Source organism: Acanthochromis polyacanthus, chromosome 18, assembly GCF_021347895.1.
Source record: "Acanthochromis polyacanthus isolate Apoly-LR-REF ecotype Palm Island chromosome 18, KAUST_Apoly_ChrSc, whole genome shotgun sequence".
Lineage (NCBI taxonomy): Eukaryota > Metazoa > Chordata > Actinopteri > Pomacentridae > Acanthochromis > Acanthochromis polyacanthus.
In genome coordinates, this window is record NC_067130.1 from 24,922,533 (window position 1) to 24,943,261 (window position 20,729).

The following is a 20,729-nucleotide window of genomic DNA, read 5'->3' on the forward strand; positions in this document are numbered from 1 at the left end:
TGGAGTCTAGCAATATGGAAGAAAACGTTACTTCACCTGTGCTCAATTGCTTCATCTGTATAGGCCTGGATACGCCAGCTCAGAGGCTCATACATTCAACTCCAAAGGGCTACTCTACTTTTTTTGAAACATGCAACAGCTGTCAAAAAATGCTACAGTTGTGGAACATATGAAGGAGGCTCAAATGGAAGGAAAACTGAGGTACCACATGAAGTGTAAAAATGATCTGTACAACAACTTTGTTGAGATCACCAAGAAGTCAGCTCAAGCATCAAAGGTAGAGAAAGAGTCATCAAAACTGAAGAGAAGATGTACTAGCTCTGAGTTCAGTGCATCTAAGTCAGTTCACCTCCTGTGTAAGGATGTATGCATTCTTTGCAGCCAACCCTCTCAGCTCTAAAAAAGTAATCCAGCACATGGTAGAAAGAAATATAGAGTGCCAGATAATATGACTTCAGATAAATCAAAGGCAAGCTTGCTGAAGGCAGCACAGAGTCACGGAGATGACAGGGGCACTGAAGTCACAAGACGCCTGGAAGCGATCAACAGCTTGGTAGCAGAAGAAACTCTGGGCCATTTCTGCTGCAAAATTCTTTTTGAGAGAGGTAACCATTACTCCAAGACTGAAGAGGAAGGAAAAAGGCAGAGAAGAGAGAGGAAAATTGATGAGGAGTGAGAGAAAGTTTTTATTGAATTCTGCGAATGGTTGGACTCAGAATTAGTGCATGGGGTGATGACGCTTGACCAAGTCCATGAAAAGCTGCAAGAGTTTTATCAGTCACCAGATAAGAGCCTCTTTTATTCAAAAATATTGGCTAAAGAAAAAACTCCCAGAGAAATACCATGACACTTTGTATTTCACAACACAGGAGAGAAGGGCAGATGTGCTCTGTCTCACAGATGGCATCAACAACATTCTGCAACAGCATCATGCTAATCTTGGACATGGAAATGAGAAGACTAGGTCACAAATCATAAAGACGGCACTCAAGATCACATGCAATGGCATTGCCATGATTGATCTAGATCTGAAATCATATCCCACCACACACAGTTTGACTGACATCGATAGTCAGCTGGCGCTTGTTCCTGCGAGCCTTCAGATGTTCTTGTTCACAGGATGAATGGTTGAAGTGATAAATTACAATTGGCTTATCAATTCCAGAGTGATTCTAAATTCATCATCTTTCTACCAGCTGCTTCCAGTGACAATCATAGTTCATTAGTTTATTTATCTGCATTTCTACATAATCATCAATTAATTCACTGTCTGTTGTTGTTATGTCATTGTTGTTTATTATTTGTTTGTATAATTAGTTAATAAATTTGGGGTATAATTATTATCAGTTCTGCTGTGCTTTTCTTTGTTTGGGGAGCTGGACGTCAATGAAATCAGAGTTTACGGCTTCAGTGTGAGAAGATTTGATTCATTATTTATTATTGAACCTGAAATATTCTTGATACATTTCTCTTATGTAGCCAAAATTAAATATCTAAGTGGTGTCCCCAGTAAATGAGTGCGATTTTAATCATAAATAAATATAATAAAATAATTCTACAATTGTGTGGAGCGGCAGCATTAGGCTACACATTTTTGCTACATATAATTATATTTCCACATATGAGGCTGTTTCAACTACGTAGCAATATTAATACACAGTTAAAATGTAAATTAATTAATAGTAATGAAATTTAGCAAATATCAAATTATAATAAGAGTCTTTTCCGAAATCAAACTGGTAAATAATGAAATACAATGAGCTATATTTTTAAAAAATGTCTTCTTGTTGCTTTGAATATCTTTTTGAATTATTTCATAGTGTGGTAAATTTATGTCAGAATGACTCTGCAGCGGTGAATCAACTTGTGGGGGTGGGAAAACAGCTGGACTCGTTGAGATGCAATTACAAGCTTTTGAGATCCACAGATGGAATGTGAAGTTCAGAGATGAAGGGATACTTATATTTTTTTTTGGTGCTTATTTAATTTCTTATTAATATAGTTATATAGTAATTATGGTTAATCAAAATCATTATCTTTCCCCAACCTTACCCAAAGTGTTTTTGTTGCCTAAACCACATCTGAAAGTCTGAAAGTGTTGTGAGAGTTGAGAACTTGAAAAATGTTCTCAACTCTCAAACAACTGAGTTGTAGAAACCTTTCTAGAAACAGGGTCATAGAGTGAAGTTTGTGCTCAGTGGCCAACTGTCTCATTATCTGTCCATGCCCTCTAAGGATGACTGTTGGGATTTTGAGTATTGTTTCACAAAGTTTTGCTGTTAATGAATACTGGGCTAGCCCACTAAGCTGTGTCTTTTATCAGCTACAGTTGTGTTTCTTGTTGCAATTAGCTTGTAGTCTGTTCAAATAATGACTGTAGTGTGCATTAACCTCCATGAATAGCCACTCTGTGAGCTTGTGGGGCCATTTTGTATGTCATCTCACAAAGTGGACATCAGTGTGGGTGGGGTACTTTAGTGAGGTTTTACAATACATGCGCTGTCTGCTCTGACCAGCCAGTGCTGTGAGGTTTCTGTGGAATGAGTCCACATTCCTTTTATTAGGCCAAACTCAGCTTCCCATTCAAAATACCCCAATCCAGCCCCACAGCCCCCAACACTTTGATCAGTGTCCTGTTTCCAAATTGTCACTGAAGTGGAAGATATTAGTAGTGAAGGGACTTACAAAAGGGAGGGGGAGATTGGGGCAGAAAGAGCAAAAGAATATTTAATAAAATAAGCCAGTGAAGAAACATGCAATATTCTCACGCTAACACAAAAGTTGTTTGTCTTTTTTTTAGGAAAAAGTGAAAGATAAAATCAGAAGGTTATACACATGGTGACAGTGTGCTTTCTTCACTGTTAAAAAGCCATGTATCTGTTCACCACCATGCCAAAGACCAGAGTAAATTCCAAATGAAGACAAAATCAAGTCCAAAACTTAAGACCTAGCTTGAAATTAGACTTAAATAGCAGCAGTTGTCCTATGTTTTAATTGGGTTGTTTGAAAGTCATTTATCTCTGAGATGGACTGGTGACTTGACCTGGGCGTACACTGCCATAGGCTCCTGCCTGTGTAACCCTCCAGAGGATTGTCTTAATAGTATGATGTAGTTAGAAGTTGTTATGGTATTGTTAGTTTAATATATGGACATAAATATAATCCATTTGCCTCAAATGTTTTATTGTTCAAACTTTGGTAACATGTATAGATTCCACCTACCGAGCTTGTATAAATAACTTTCCTCCTGTTCTCAGGGAGAACATGCAAACTCCATGCAGAAAGATCCCAGGCCCACCCCGGGATTCGAACCAAGGATCTTCTTGCTGCAAGGCAAAAGTGCTAACCACTACTTTTTCACACACTTTCCTATTCAATTTCAAATTTCTTTATTAGGCAGTTAAAGGATAAAGGATAATAAAATCTTCCTATGATGAAAAAAGACACTAACAGCTTAAAGACTAATGATTCTCACCAAAAACAAATGCAATGAATTTTTTCCCATCAAGATGGGAAGAGGTAGCCTAGCCGCGCTAGACAACTCACGGCAATGAATTTAATTCTCTGCCAGGGTGGGTCTAGTTACCCTCCATAAGGCTCGAGGTTGCATGCTCCTGGTGTGGGAATATGGCCTTTTTATTTATTGTGATTACCTTTATTTGCATGATTATTTGGTGTGTGGTTTTCTTATATTTTGTTGTGAAATTATTTGCTTGATTCTTGTGTTAGTTTCTTAAATTGCATGTTTTGTTGTGCTGTTTTTCTTTGCATATTCCTTTTTTTTTCCTTGTTTCTAATGAGTTTAGGCCACACCCACTACCTGCTGGTGTGTATCAGAACAGACTGTGGACATTGGTTGAGCACACCTGGTGCCAATCAGCTTGATTAACAGGGCTGAACCTGGGGCAATGACAGCAAACAAAAGACACAATCAGACGAAGACCGAGGAGAGCCGGCAGGAAGCAGACAGAGCAGAGGAACAGGCAGCGCGGCGAGCCGCAGGGCGTGCGGCGGTGCAAGCCGCCATGGCGAGCCACATACAGACAGACAGACAGGAAGTGCGGCGGCGGCAGAAGCAGCGGGGAACGGCAGCGTGCCAGGGGCAGCACGATAGATAACCGGGCAGAAGCGGCGGTGTATGACGAGCACCAGGGCGGACTACTAGGCTGAAACAAGGGCGCACAGCACCGGCACAGAGACAGGACGACCGAAGAGCGAGAGAGAGACGCACGGGAGCCACAAAGTGGGCGGCCAGGTCTGGAACGCACGGCGGTGCTCAACGCGTGTTTGCGGCATACTGGGCGGCTTGGATATTGCCGCCCAGACTCGGTGAGTCGCCACACACGGGAGAGATACGCGTGGGTCCTGTTATTACTTCCCCCACTGGCAGATCCTCTCTTTCTCCCAGGCTCCCCAGCCTGCGTGATCGCGAGGCGTAGCGCCGCGGCCCCGGAGGACTGAAGCAGCTCCCCTCAACCCCCGTCAGAGAGAGAAGGCCCCGCATGACGAGTCCAGTGGTTGCCCATTCTGCTAGGACTTTATTTTAAGAACTTTTAGTCTGTTAACCTTTTTATCGGTTATGGTCAAATGGGTATTTTTTTTTTATGAATAAATTTATTGGAATAGAAAGAATTGTTTTACCCTCTGTTATGCACTGCTCACCTCTGGGTTAAGAACCTCTTTTAAAACGGGTCCTAGTCCCTTACTAGGTGGCGTTGTCAGTTTTAATCGTTGTAATCCAAACTATCCAATTTAATTCTATTTCAAAGGCTTCAATCTGAGAGACATACCCCACTCGGCCGTGACACTAAAACTGGCTGGACGAATCACCAAGAAGTGTAGAGTCAGAAGGCGGGCGTAACTAAGTGACGACAGAGGCGCGACGATTCTGACAGAAACAACCAGAAACAACTAGCCTAGCCGTGCTAGACAACCCACGGCAACGAATTTAATTCTCTGCCAGGGTCGACAACAAAAATGACAAGTCGTTGAGCTCCATTAGCACCGACTCTGAATAATCTTTCTATTAACATGTCTGTAATATACTTGAGCTTCACCCATTGACTGTATAAATAAGGCTTCACTGAACTACCGCATCCTCTGATTTCCGGCGCTCTAGGAGCCTGTTCGTTGCGCTGCTTGGTTGTATACCTACCCAATTGCTGCAGAGTGATTTGATAGACAACCTTTTAGTCCGCCTCCCTCCCTGTCGAGCGTGCCTAGACCCTTGCGTCTTCAGAGCATGGGTCTAGCGCGGCTAGGCTCGGCAAGAGGAGCAGCTGATTTATCTTCCAGCTGTTTAGAACTATTGCCTCAGAGTTTGTTTAATACCTGCAGCATCAGACAGCAGCAGGATCCATTTGCACCTTAACAACAGCGATAGTAAATAAATATGGTGCTTGTCTAATTTTAACTGCTCCAATCCATGCCAGTCCTCCAGAGAAGATTGACTTGTCCCAAGTACCGCAGACATATCATGATCTAGGCTTAGCTTTTAGCAAGTATTACACCTCAACGCTCCTTCCACATCACCCCTCCGATTGTGCCATAGACTATCTTCCTGGATCTACTTTGCCCGCCAGCCGTCTCTACAATCAGCCCAAACCTAAGAGCCTCTCTATGGGGAACAACATCTGAGATTCCTTATCATCTGTCCCTGGTTCCCAAGAATTTTCATTGACAAAAAAGATGGCGCACTCTGACCCTGCAAAGACTACAGTGGTCTCAGAATAACCATAAAGAACAAATACCCCCATCACTTATTAGTTCAGCATTCGCAGTTCTTCAAGGAGCCACTGTGTTTACCAAGTTGGATCTTCGTAATGCCTATCATCTGGTTTGAATCCGGGAAGGGGATGAGTGGAAGACAGTATTGAAGACCCCACTTGATCATTTTGAGCATTTGGATGTGCCTCTGGTTTGACAAATGCCCCTGCAGTGTTCCAGAACCAGATCAATGAGTACTGAGAAAAATGATCAACATATTTGTGTTTGTGTACTTGGATGACATCCTCATCTTCTCCACCAACCCTGAAGACCATGTCAAACAAGTTTGCCTTGTCCACGAATGGTTGTTGAAAAATCGACTCTCTATTAAAGCAGAAAAATGTGAGTTTCATGCATCCACTGTGTCTTTTCTGGGCTACATTATCACCCATGGTGAGGTCAGAATGCACCTACAGAGACTCCCAACCGTTCAAGACTGGCCTGAGCTTTGCAAATTTCTATCACTGCTTCATTAGAAACAACATCAAAGTCGCCGCACACCTAACTGCAATAAACTCCACCTCCAAGCCACTCCTATGGTTGCCTGAAGCCTCCCAAGCTTTCCAGAACCTGAAGACTTGGTTTACATCAGCCCTAGTCCTCGTGTAACCTGATCAACCCTTCAGTTCATCATGGAGGTGGACGCTTCTGACACAGGTGTGGGAGCCAAATATCAAAAAATATCACTCTCCGATAACAAACTTCACCCGTGTGCCTTCTCACTTAGACTTTCTCCAGCTGAGAGAAACTTTGACATCAGCAACAGGAAACTACTAGCTGTAAAATTGTCTTTAGAAGAATGGACACACTGATTTGAAGGCACTGAATAATCATTTATTGTCTGCACTGATCATAAAAACCTGAAACATGATCAAATGCTAAACGCCTCAACTCCGGTTAAGTCCATGTTCTGATTGGGCCGATTCAACTTTGCTCTCACATACCGACCCAGATCAGAAAGGTCAAAGGTTCCATTATGTTTTGGTTGAAGAGAACCTTGGAGAATCAGAATCCATCCTACCCTGATCCTCCTCAACATGCAGGCTGTGGTAGCTTCTTTGGTGACTGCGAAGTGCTTAAATGGTTGTGTGACAAAATTTTACTTTAAAAGAATGAAATAGTACATTCTAGTTGTGGGGCTGCACAGTGGAGCAGTGGTTAGCACTTTCGCCTTGCAGCAAGAAGATCTCTGGTTTAAAACCTGGGGTGGGCCTGGGATCTTTCTGCATGGAGTTTGCATGTTCTCCCTGTGCATGCGTGGGTTTTCTCTGGGTACTCTGGCTTCCTCCCACAGTCCAAAATATGCTGAGGTTAATTGATCACTCTAAATTGCCCGTGGGTGTGAATGTGACTATGATTGTTTGTCTGTATATGTAGCCCTGCGACAGACTGGTGACCTGTCCAGGGTGTCCCCTGCCTTCGCCCGAGTCAGCTGGAATAGGCTCCAGCACCCTCCCGCCACCCTAGTGAGGATAAAGTGGTGTAGAGAATGGTCTCTGTGACATCCCCCAATAGTTTGTGGGCTTGTTTTTTTGTTTTTTTTTACTCTACGTGGGATCACAAAATGAACTCATTGCAAAATGGCCAGCATGCTTTGTTGGAGAAGAAATGAAACCAGTGACTGAAACCATCACATCATTTGAAAAATGTTTACTGAAGTAACAAATCAAGTTAGTTTAGAATTTACGTTTAAGTCACTTTCACATTGGCTTCACTTTTCAGGCTTTGAGACTACATCCACCATTTATAAAGTCTATATTTCAATTCAATTTAGCGCCAATTCAAAACATATGTCATCTCGTAGCACTTCACATAGAAAGGTAAAACCTTACAACATTTAAACAAAGAACAGAGAACCCAACAATCCCAAGGTCCCTATGAGCAAGTAGTCCGAGACGATGGGAAGGAACCAAAAACAGATGAACTTGCGTTCCACAGACAGAAGATGAGCTAATGCAAGCAGAGAGCGGGGTCTCTGCATATTGAGTCACCACCACACACTTCTAGTCGTTCGTAAGCAATGACTGACAGGCATTTCTTTTGTATGATTTGATACATCATATTTTAAGCAAAATTTGGTGTAGCATACATCTATTTTGTGAGAGTCAAATAGGCAAAGATTTAATGCAAACTCAGGCTAAGATTCCATTCCTCCAAATAAATTCTTGCTCTCGCTTGAAAAAGATGTGGTAAAGTGTCCTTCTTGCTGTGAAATGGATGAGCATGATCTACAGTCATCAGCGTATATGTCCTGCTCTCGTTACATACAGTAATTTAATACAGACTGTTAATCGTCTATTGAGGCTATGAAATAAGGGTCACAAGTTTAAAGGCTGATAGCAGTTTTGAATGACTGAATAAACAGAGGTGATTTAGCAGATAGCAGAAGGTACTTATGAGTGTTCAAAGGAGGAGATACAATTGCAGAAATACAGTGATAAACACTTAGGTTTACTTGCAAATATATACACGTAATTTGTCATATGCTACAACCCATAATGACTAATTTTATATGGGTTTTATATGCTGGTGAGGTTTTCTTAGGTCTGCAAGTTATTCTGTTTGACAAACATAACCTGCTTTAGCCTATGTGAAGCAGAAGGTTGTTGTCATTTGCAATTCTGTTTAAGATGCATCCTATCCACAGACTACAGTGCAGACACTAAATGTGTTTGAACTTCACAGATTACAGTTGACTCCAAGAAAGTGTTAGCCACCTGTAGACTATAAAAGTACCAGGTGGCTGTCAGAGGATTCAAGATTAAGTTTAAGTCTTCTTGATGTAAGTAGGAGGCCAGGGTAAACACAATAATTGAGTGAGGAGGTGGTCCTTTGCTTGTCTGATTACAAAATTAACTTAACCACTGTTAGGTCAGGGTAGTGGTTAGCACTTTCGCCTTGCAGCAAGAAGATCCCCGGTTCAAATCCCGGCCTGGGCCTGGGATCTTTCTGCATGGAGTTTGCATGTTCTCCCTGTGCATGCGTGGGTTTTCTCCGGGTACCCGGGCTTCCTCCCACAGTCTAAAAATATGCTGAGGTTAATTGATAACTCTAAATTGCTCATAGGTGTGAATGTGAGTGTGACTTTGTCTGTATATGTAGCCCTGCGACAGACTGGCGACCTGTCCAGGGTGTCCCCTCCCTTTGCCCGAGTCAGCTGGGATAGGCTCCAGCACCCCCCGCCACCCTAGTGAGGATAAAGTGGTGTATAGAGAATGGATGGATGGACAGTTAGGTCAGCTCTTGTCCCTACATGGCCTATGCCCAGTTATAGGCCATGGAGGAACAAGCATATTAAGGTATTTCAACTGATTTATCCATGTCTGTAATACACAACATTTATATGACAGTAGTTGAACAGGACCTGGATGTAGACATAATGGCAAACTTCAACCATAGATGTCACATGAATTCCTGTGCTGAGGTTGTCCAAAGGAGAAAAGAAGAACAGGTGCAACAACAGTGTTATTTTTTATCTTGCTGGCATGTCTGAGAAATTTGTCTCCAAACAGAACATACTAGTGCACTTCAGACCCAGCAAACGTCTGGTTCACCCTAAAAGTAAGACACCTACATTTAAACTGAGCAACATTGTGTATGTAGCAAATGTGTGAGGGCACAGATTTATACAAAGGAAGACTAAAAAATATGGCACAACACAGGAGAGCAGCTCCTGATTCAGCAATCCACCTGCATCTAAAGGATGATGGCAACTTCTTTGAGGACAGCAATGTGCACATTCTGGACAGAGAAGATAGACGGTTTGAGAGAAGAGTGAAGGAGAGCATCTATGTGAATCTGAAGTCATCTCTAAACAGCGAAGAAGGTCTACAACACCAACTTATAATTCAATCTCAAGATCTCAATACAGTCTTGAGATTTCTTCTCTGAGAGTTCTTACCCCCATTAATACTTTAAGTCATCCCATAGTGGGCAATTTCACAGCCATTCACAGGCATTTGAATCTTGGGCCTTTCACCAAGTAAGTTAAGGGCTACACATATCTATATCTAAAACTCCTATCAGTCTGTGAGAACTGATGAAACATCACAGATGAGACACAAAGAATAGAAAGGAGAAGTCTAGTTGCATTGTACTTAATCTCTCAAAAAAAGAATCAAAATTTCAAAATTTGTCTGACTTAACCAGAGGTGTAGCAATATACACACGTGGACAAAATTGTTGGTACCCCTCAGTTAAAGAAGGAAAAACCCACAATTCTCACTGAAATCACTTGAAACTCACAAAAGTAACAATAAATAAAAATTTATTGAAAATTAAATAATCAAAATCAGCCATCACTTTTGAATTGTTGATTAACATAATTATTTAAAAAAACAAACTAATGAAATAGGGCTGGACAAAAAGGATGGTACCCATAACTTAATATTTTGTTGCACAACCTTTTGAGGCAATCACTGCAATTAAACGATTTCTGTATTGGTCAATGAGCGTTCTGCAGCTGTCAACAGGTATTTTGGCCCACTCCTCATGAGCAAACAGCTCCAGTTGTCTCAGGTTTGATGGGTGTCTTCTCCAAATGGCATGTTTCAGCTCCTTCACATATGTTCAATGGGATTCAGATCTGGGCTCATAGAAGGCCACTTTAGAATAGTCCAACGCTTTTCTCTCAGCCATTCTTGGGTGTTTTTGGCTGTGTTTTGGATCGTTGTCCTGTTGGAAGACCCATGACCTGCGACTGAGACCAAGCTTTCTGACACTAGGCAGCACATTTCTCTCCAGAATGCCTTGATAGTCTTCAGATTTCATCGTACCTTGCACACTTTCAAGACACCCTGTGCCAGATGCAGCAAAGCAGCCCCAAAACATTACTGAGCCTCCTCCATGTTTCACCGTAGGGACAGTGTTCTTTTCTTCGTATGCTTGGTTTTTGAGTCTATGAACATAGAGTTGATGTGCCTTACCAAAAAGCTCCAGTTTGGTCTCATCTGTCCAAAGGACATTCTCCCAGAAGCTTTGTGGCTTGTCAACATGCATTTTTGCAAATTCCAGTCTGGCTTTTTTATGAGTTTTTTTCAGCAGTGGTGTCCTCCTTGGTCGTCTCCCATGAAGTCCACTTTGGCTCAAACAACGACGAATGGTGCGATCTGACACTGATGTACCTTGGCCTTGGAGTTCACCTTTAATTTCTTTGGAGGTTGCTCTGGGCTCTTTGGATACAATTCGAACGATCCGTCTCTTCAATTTGTCATCAATTTTCCTCTTGCGGCCACGTCCAGGGAGGTTGGCTACTGTCCCGTGGGTCTTGAACTTCTGAATAATATGAGCCACTGTTGTCACAGGAACTTCAAGCTGTTTAGAGATGGTCTTATAGCCTTTACCTTTAAGATGTTTGTCTATCATTTTTTTTCGGATGTCCTGGGACAATTCTCTCCTTCGCTTTCTGTTGTCCATGTTCAGTGTGGTACACACCTTTTCACCAAACAGCAGGGTGACTACTTGTCTCCCTTTAAATAGGCAGACTGACTGATTATGAGTTTGGAAACACCTGTGATGTCAATTGAATGACACACCTGAGTTAATCATGTCACTCTGGTCAAATAGTTTTCAATCTTTTATAGAGGTACCATCATTTTTGTCCAGGCCTGTTTCATTAGTTTGTTTTTTTAAATAATTATGTTAATCAACAATTCAAAAGTAATGGCTGTTTTTGATTATTTAATTTTCAATAAATTTTTATTTATTGTTACTTTTGTGAGTTTCAAGTGATTTCAGTGAGAATTATGGGTTTTTCCTTCTTTAACTGAGGGGTACCAACAATTTTGTCCACGTGTGTATACCTAATTAGTAGAGTGCAGCTTGGGCTGGCGTTCTTGCAAGCTTGCTCAACCTCATTTAAGCTTTGGCTTGTTTGGAAGGTTATGAAACATTTGCTCCTACAGTTGCAAGTTAACATAATTAGTAAACTATGATAGACCACTTAATCAAATATTAGACTGACTTTATGAAGAGTTTCATCATGCTGAGAATGTTATAAGTCAAATGGAATTATTAAATTATACCTTTGATAGGTAGATTGTAGTAAGTGTGGCGTTAAACAATGACACAAGCACTTTGAAGATTTTTTTTTTTTACTGAAGATGCCAAACATTCATTCTGAGAAGAAGCTGCAGTAAAGGGAGCGGTAAAGCTTATCTAGTCTAGTCTATAAAAACATAGCAGCTCAAGCTTTTATTCCCTGCAGGCATTGTAGATACTGCACAAGGTATCCAAGTTTAACAGGCAAGCTCTGTAATGAAGAAATACTCAGAAAAATGACTAATGAATGAATTCGTCCTAGTTATGTAGTTAATACTAGCTAGATAGACAAAAAATATTTAATTCACTCTGCAGCTCAAAGGTAGCACAGTGAATTAAATTCATTGATAACTTTATTGGGTGGATTGTTTTCTTGTGTGTTGCTCAATGAGTAACACATGGGATGACATTATGAATGAATCAAAATGCTGCACTTTAAATGTCAATAAAACTTTGACCATCCAGTGGATTTTATTGGCTCTCTTGCATGGCATGATGATGTTTGGATCTTCAAGAGTTGATTAATAAATATGAAGTTCATTATTTGTATTTTTGGGTGGTCAAGCATTGTTTGAATGTGCTCCAACATATGTACTTAACTATGTCACAGTTAAGATTGGCCTGATAACTGATTGGTACAAATACCTGATATTTTTGGAGTACTCACTGTTGATATTATTATGAATTCAGTGTCATGTATGGCCCCAAGTGAATCTGAAGTTCCATCTTACCAGATCAATGACAACAAAATTTAAAATCTTAAAAATCCTGGTTTTCATGGATGTTTCCAACAATTACAGACATTTTCTGTGATTATTCTTATATTTCTGTGTTTTTCTGTATTTAGATGTGCGTTCATTTAATTTCTCATTTGTCTTTCTGTGTCACTGCATTGGGTTTTCACTGTGCACACACTTTCCCTCTTTTGTGATTCACATCTCTGCCACCATCTTCTCATCCACCCTCAGTCTTCATTCTTCTTTCCTTCCCCCTCTGCTACCTGAGCAGGTGTGACCCTCTCTGACCTCAAGAGCATGTTGTAATCCCTCTGGCCTCCTGAGGTCAATCCCTTTGCTCCTCTAATCCTCTATTGGAAAGATATCTGCACAGATTACAACTTCAAGCTTCAATCTCTAGCATGTGTCTGGTCTGTCACCACAGTCCCTCACACATACTTTATCTTTTCTAAATTTGAATATTAGGTGTCATAGCACTACATTTGCAGGAAAGCATTTTAAAGTCTTAAGCCATTCTTTAACCCCCACTCTTTCATGTTGATTCACAAAACCTTATGCTGAAGTACTGGGATGACTCCACCTTGCACATCAGCATCTATTAAACATGCTATGGTTCATATAAAGTAACTGATGCAGAACCAGATAATCAATATCAATACAAGCGATCTGCTGAAAACACAGATGTGAGATTGAGGCTGACCTTCAAACCTCACACACATACCTGCCAAAATGATGAACTAATCCTTTAATATTACACACATTGCTATAGACATACATTTATTTCCATCCTCCTAAAACTATTTATACTCTTGCAATATCAAATGTGTGACTTAACAAAACTCCTCCAATTGCTGTATTAGAAATACACTATCAGTAAAAAGTCTGGATACTCCTTCTCATTCAGTGGTTTTTATTTAATCATTTTGTACATTGTAGAATAATACTGAAGACATCAGAACTATAAAAGAATATATATGGAATTATGATGTAAACAAAAAAGTTAATCTTCAGTATTAACCTTCAATATTAATCTACTATGTAGAAAATAATCCAAATAAATAAAAAGCATCAAATGAAAAGGCCTGTCCAATCTTTTGACTGGTAGTGTTTATACTATACTTTTGTGTTGAACTTAATCTATGCTTTTGTTCTGGTAATGCATAAAACCATGCCTTTTGTCATATAATAGAAGAAACATAGGCCAAGTTGTAATGGGATGGGCTATTTACAAATGCACAGATTTTGAAAAGCGTGTGCAAATCAGAGATTAAAGTACCACTTGTGGCCTGCTACAAAAAGCTGTAATGGAAAGTGGAAGGAGCATGAACTCAGAGACACGCACACAGCAGACAGTCACATACAACACCATGACCTGTCTGTCATTCATGGTGTAATCCAACGAACACCCACACAAGGTTGATGCTGACTGTTCAGACAGTTGCATTTTTCAGACGTGATGAAGAGGAAACAGGTCAGACAGTGATGGTCTTTTTTTGTTTGTTTGTTTTTTGCAGCTTCTGTTTTGCTAAGGTTGAGTCTTCATCTCTCTTTATAGTAAGAAAGCACTCTAGTATTGTTTCCACATTAACAAGACACATAAGGGCTTTCCCCTCTTCATTTTAAAACTGACATGGGACACAGTGCCCTAGTTTTAATATTAATAAAATGTGGGAGCACAATTAGCACCATCTAAAAAACATTTTTTCCGAGAGCAGCATGTCTGACAGGCTTGATGGCAATCCTGAAACCTGTTCGTGTTGCTGATTTTCATTAAGGGGTGCTCTGGACTGCCTAGTAAATGATAAAATGCTAGCACTAATATTGTTTTTAGTCAGTGACCATACAGCAAGTGCATATGATTTAAAATACTTTTTGCGTACATGTATGTTGCCGTACTAACTATTCTCATGTAACCTGTTGCTTTTCACAGAAAGTAGGATGAAGTGTTGTCACTACTCACCCCATTTAAACATCATCATCGTCAGCAGTACCGTCTTTAGATTCAAATGAACTTTCCTAAACTCCATGGTAAAGCCTGCGTCTATGTAAAACCACAAGGTAATATTTCAATAAAAAAAGAAGAAGCGAAGAAATCCTAAAGTGGTGACATGCTGTTTCGTGATTGAGAAGCACCTCACTGTTTTTGCTGTTGCTCTGTGTTTAAAGACTGGCCCTCCCTGCTCCAGACTGGAGTGTAATCAGCTATGAGAGAGATAAAAGCAAAACATGAACTGGACTAACGCCTGCTAATAGTCATTAACATTTTAATATTTTAAGGCAAACATGATTTCTTACTCTCCCAAAAAGCTAGGTATTATTATTATTATTATTATTATTATTATTATTATTATTATTATCATTATTATCATCATCATTAGTATTGGTATTATTATTAGTATTATTTTGTATGTTATTATTGTATTATTTGTGTTTTGGGGCAACAATGTAAAATCTTATTCGTCTAATTTTAAAAGATAAGCTTAAACTGTTTTAGAATAGAATAGAATAGAATAGAATAGAATAGGTTAGGTTTATTGTCATCATACATGGCATGACGAAAATACTTCCACTTCCACTGGACAGCGTAACAGGCAGTAAGTAATAAAATATCACATTGAATAATAAAATTGAATATATACATATATAACAAACAATATTAAAAAGGACGCCATGTGCAAAAAGGGCCAGATATGTGCATAATGGGAGGTAGATGAAATGGAGTAGGAACCAGTAGAATATGATATATTTTGAAAATGGATGAAAGCAGCAAAGAGTGATATTGTGCATTCAGACAGACAGGTGTATGGAGTTCAGGAGTGTGATGGACCAAGGGAAGAAACTGTTCCTCAGTCTGTTTGTCCTGCATTTTGAGGATCTCAGTCTCCTCCCTAATGGCAGCAGGCTGAACAGTTTCTGGCCAGGGTGTTTTAATCATAGATTTTATAAAATCTCCCTGATTTGTAAGTAAGTATAAGGTGAGTAAATTGTCTGCACTTACATAGCACCATTTTATCCTTATCAAGATTCTATAGTGTCTTTCTTAATTTAGTTCTTTCCCATAAACCTATGACAACAGCGCTCTGGTGCAAGATGTTCAGCTGGCATCAATAGTAACTTGTAACCACTTGAGTCAAAGCAATTTCTTGTGGTGTGTAATTTTTTTTTACACAGCACCTTTGGTTTGAAAACAAATCCAGAACCTAGTTGCGCACTGTACTCCGGCACAGTACCTTACTCGTCTTTCTCTACAATACCACCGGTGAAATAAGGCAAAAAAAAAAAAAATTAACTTTTCCAAATAAACAGGAAAACTAAGATATCTACAAGTTACTTTCAGGCCATAAAAATCTGTTGAAACTATTAGCTGACCCTCAGTTATAGATACATTTTCACAAATCTACAGCGCTGTGAGGCTTTAACAACTGAAAACATTGAATTAAAGCATAGCCAACTGAAACCCGGTTTTCCTGATAATACCATTGAATTCTTCCCCAAAATATTATTAATGAAGCATTGCAGAAAATGCAAGTGCTGTGAAATGTATTTTCTTTCTGTTATTTACTATTTTCTGAACAAATGAAGCTAGAGGTTATTGAGTAAACGCATCATCCTGCGGTGTTGTGTTGATTGGCACAGTCCAGTGAATCCAGGCCAGGGTTTAGTTATTGGCTCATTAGTGTCTTCAGCAGCTTTAGTGGCTCCTTTGTAGTGCAGAGCTTAGCATTCAGACACCCCTCAGCCAGTTTATTCCCTCTATATTATCCCCTCCCTAAACACCAGCTGCGCCTGACACCCCATGTCAGACCAAACAGATTATAAGAATATTGTGTATTGTCCATATAATTACACTTCTGTTAACAATGTCTAGACATAAGCAATTCAATTAATGGAACACAACACTAGGTTTAAAAAATGCTACTTGGTATGTTGCTTCGGGTACTGATAAGAAGATAAAGTATTTCTTTCTTTTGTTTTTTTGTTTTGTTTTGTTAAAGTGAACTTTTTGTGTGTAGAATATTGCAGATGAAAGCTCTTTCTGACCCAAAATGGAGAGCAACATTTATAAAACAATAATACAATTTGCACTTTCAATGCAGTTCTACAGGTGTCCAAAACACATTTATAGTTAAGATAAAAGATTAGATGAAACTTTATTTTATCTCACAGGTCATTCTTCTGGGGTTAGGGAAAAAGTGAGGGACTTACTTCAGCTTTATAAATATACACATGGACAGAGTGTCAGTGCTGGCATTTTTAGGTCCTGGTGCAAGTAGTACAAATAAGTAGTTAGTAGAACAAAGATGAAACCCACCGAAAACCAGTGAAACAAGCCAATAAAAGAAATAAGCCTCAATCTGACATAACCCATCCTATGTGGAAAACAAGAAAAGCACTCAGAAAGCACAGTACTCTGTCAAGGTTGTTCATTCCTTCATATGGCATATGCCAGAATTGCAGCTTTTTTTCCTTTCTTTTTTTAAAAAAATGCAGCATTTGTTTATTAGTTATTGATGATCAGAAATCAAGGCACGATAGAATGTGGCCATTTAATATAGATGCACTGAGCACAGGCATGTGCAATGCATGTGCACATTATGTATGGATACCGAATTGCGTTACCAAAATATGTATCGGGCAGCAGGAATTGATGGGATTTAGAAACACCCTCACAATTTAATCATTTGTTCCTTGTATGAGTTCAGAAGGATAAGTCCCAATAAGTCCGCAGTGGTGGATTTATAGTACAATCACAATCACATGATCGGCAGGCAGCTGACATAGTGTTCACTTGTCATAGTTACAGTGATACAAAGATCTTTAACAAATCCATGGATCCAGACTACAAGCAGCATCACTGTCAAAATCTAATGAGGTGGTCCTTGTGTCATTTCTGACTTTCCCTGGAAATTTCATCCAAATCAGTTGATCTGCTTTTGAGCACAGAATAACAGATGGACAAACGTATGCTGATTGCCACGTAACTCCACTGTGTTCCTAGGCGGAGTAATTATATGACATAAACACAGACTGCACCTAGTAACACATTCCGTTTCTGCACATGCTTTATTATTGACAAAAATACAACTGAGTGGTAGAACATACTCCTACTATTTTGTCCTTGAGAATTCCTTTCCTAACCTGTAATAAATAAAAGAAGAATAAAACACAGTGGGACTGAACAGGTGCTATTTACACAATTGTGTTATTCATTCATGTTGTCATCTGAAAGATAGCGTTCTTTGCATCTTGAGGCCATGGGTATTTAATTTTTTTTTTGCTCAAATTATTTTTTTTCCTGTTTGTTTTGATATGCTGATCGTGTTAGTTATCTAATATAACACACAGCTTACTGTGATGACTTTTGTCACACTAATGCCTATCGATGTCCAGTGGGACAGGAAAAAATTGCTTCACCAGGTTGTAGTTCTGTGATTTGACACACAAAATAATGTGTTGGAAATGAGCACAATTGCCCAGTACAAAAGGACTTCAGTATTAGGAACTTCAGTAGAAGTCAAGAAATGTGAATTCCTCGGAAAACAAAAGACTTGATTCAAAGAATACCTAACCTGACCTGAAGCTTTGGGAACATGGAAGCTTCACATGACCTGAAAACTGCTCACATTCCTGGTGTAAAAGCATTAGAAAGTACAAACGGTGTGATCAGGTTTTAGCTTTAGTTAGTTAAATTTGTAACTTTTAGCTGGCAGAGGAGAAACTTTTATTTCTGGGTTAAATTAAAGCACTTTTGTTGTATTGTGTTGTTAAAGGTTTGTTAAAGATTGATTTGATGCCTCAGCTTATCAATGGAATAGGAAATAAGCTCGAAATATGTAAATGTAGTGTACAATATGGAACCAGGTCAGCTTAATACACCGAGATCTGATTGAACAAACTCAGGCCATCACATACACTATCATTCGAAAGTTTGGGGTCACACCGAGGAATTTTCATGTTTTCCATGAAAACTGTATAGGCTCTTTTATACTACTCACAATACGTTAGAGATATTGTACATGAGTGCTTTTCCTATTTGGTCTGAATTTTAATAAAATAAGTAATAGTTTCTTTTTTATATTACTATTAATGAATTAGAAGAAGCACCATTTTCATTAGTGCAATATTTATTACCACAACAATTTAGACAATAATGAAGACAGCCCCAAATAACCAAAATTGACAAAGTCAGTAGCAAGTGTTTCCACCATTTGCCACAATGACAGCTTGACAGTGACATCTCATGCTCCTAACTAGCCCCATGATGTTGTTCTGAGGCAATGTGTTCAACTCCGCCACAAGTGCTACACACAGTTCTGCCTGGTCATGTGGGAGTGGGGTATGAGCATCCAGTCGCTGCTTCAGCTGGTCCCATACGTCTTCTATGGGGTTCAGGTCAGGGGACATTGCTGGTCATACCATATGAGGCACTCTGACTTCATGAAATCGAGCTGTGACAATTCTGGCACCACGTGGTGGAGCATTATCATCCATGAACAGAAAGTTGGGGGTGTACTGGTGGAATTGGGGGATGATGATGGGTTCTATGATGTCTCTGAGGTAAGAACGTGCAGTGACTGAACCATCTACAGTCACCAAATCTGTTTTGCACTGACTGGTGATGCCTGCCCAGACTGTTGCACCTCCTCCACCAAAGCCAACCCTAGGGAACATGTTGACCTCGGCATATCGCTCACCTTGCCTTCTCCAGCAACGCTGATGACCATAATTTCTGTGCAAGGTGACCCGACACCCATCAGTGAACAGGACGGTAGATCCCTGCTGCATTGTCCAGCTCACATGGTCTTATGTCCACGGCAAACGGTCACGGCGGTGTCTTGGTGTCAGTGGAGTCACCTGCAACGGTCGTCTGGCATTCAAGCCAAAGCGGTGGAGTGTGTTGCGAATGGTTTGTCTGGAAACCCCACTACCCGTCACTTCTCGTAAACAGGCCTGCAGCTGTGTGGCAGCTGCATAACGATCTCTGAGTGCATAGGTCCTTAGGTACTGGTCATCATTGCAGTCCATCACTCGTGAGGCTCCACTCCTGGGTCTGTCACCACCACTGCCAGTAGTTCTGTCTTGCTGCAAGTCTGCTGATGACATTTTGAGATGCACCAAGTTCACGAGCAAAATCTGACTGCCTGCTACCAACCTGAAGGGGTGCTATGGCCAGGTGTTGAAATTGATGCCACATTGAAAAGGGTTGTCTTTTTGTATTTTTTGGTATTGGCCCCAATATGTAAGGCGCACTGTACACAGTGAGACCATTACATGGAAACACAAAGTGAGGTGTGTCTAGCACCCTAATACAATTTCCTCTCTATCCCCAAAATCACTGAAGTGAAACAAACACCTTATGTATGAAATCCACTGAGGACCTCACAATATCCTTAACTTATTGTGAGTGGTGTATATGGACAATTGAGACAAAGATCAATTTGTACCAGAATGATGAGAAGAAAAGAGTATGGAGAAGGGAAGGAACTGCTCAAGATCCACAGCATACTACCTCATCAGTGAAGCATGGTAGTGGGAGTGGAATGGCATGGGCATGTATGGCTGCCAGTGGAACTGGTTCTCTTAATTTTTTGATGATGTGATTACTGACAAAACAGCAGGATGAATTCTCAAAATGGCCTAGGGGTTGACCAATAGCAATAGATCTCTCAACCAATCATGATAGGATTTTTTTTTTTTTGGTTTTCATCTCGTTTCATCCAGTGGGTGTCCTGAGTAACGCTAGACAGGCAGGCCAGATGCTAATTCGTTTTTCACACCTCTGCCATCTTGGTGTGGAGTTTCATTCCCCCTCTTGCCCCACACTTACCACCCAACCCCACAGACAAGGTCTGTTTCCGACAATTTATGGCACAGGCAGACCTGGAGTTCACAACCTGTAAACTGCTGATAACTGCTGGGAACTTGGTAGGTTTTCAGCAATTTACAGGGTCAGTAATCTGGCTTTTCATGCAGTGTATAATGTCAAGCTTGAATTAATTTAAAATACATATTTTTGGTTATTTCTCTAATTTCTGCATGTAGCACTCATCTGTGTGTCTGAGTAATACTTCCTTTAACCCCTTGCCTCTCCCTCCCTCCTTTATGCTTTAGGATGGGACCACAGACTATGGGTGAGACAAGGTGGGTCCTATCACTCTCCCTGTTTCTTGTCTGAAATAACATGTT

General features: G+C 40.2%; 1 protein-coding gene across 1 annotated transcript in view; it reads right to left on the reverse strand.

Annotated features, from left to right (window-relative positions):
• The window catches only part of LOC110963696 (fibropellin-1-like), a 32,937-nt gene extending 18,219 nt beyond the window's left edge, over positions 1–14,718 (reverse strand). The window contains exon 1 of the mRNA XM_051938896.1: positions 14,503–14,718. Coding sequence (XP_051794856.1) covers positions 14,503–14,569 — 67 coding nt within the window. The 5' untranslated portion in view covers positions 14,570–14,718. The remainder of the gene's footprint in view (positions 1–14,502) is intronic.
• Between the last annotated feature and the right edge of the window lie 6,011 nt (positions 14,719–20,729).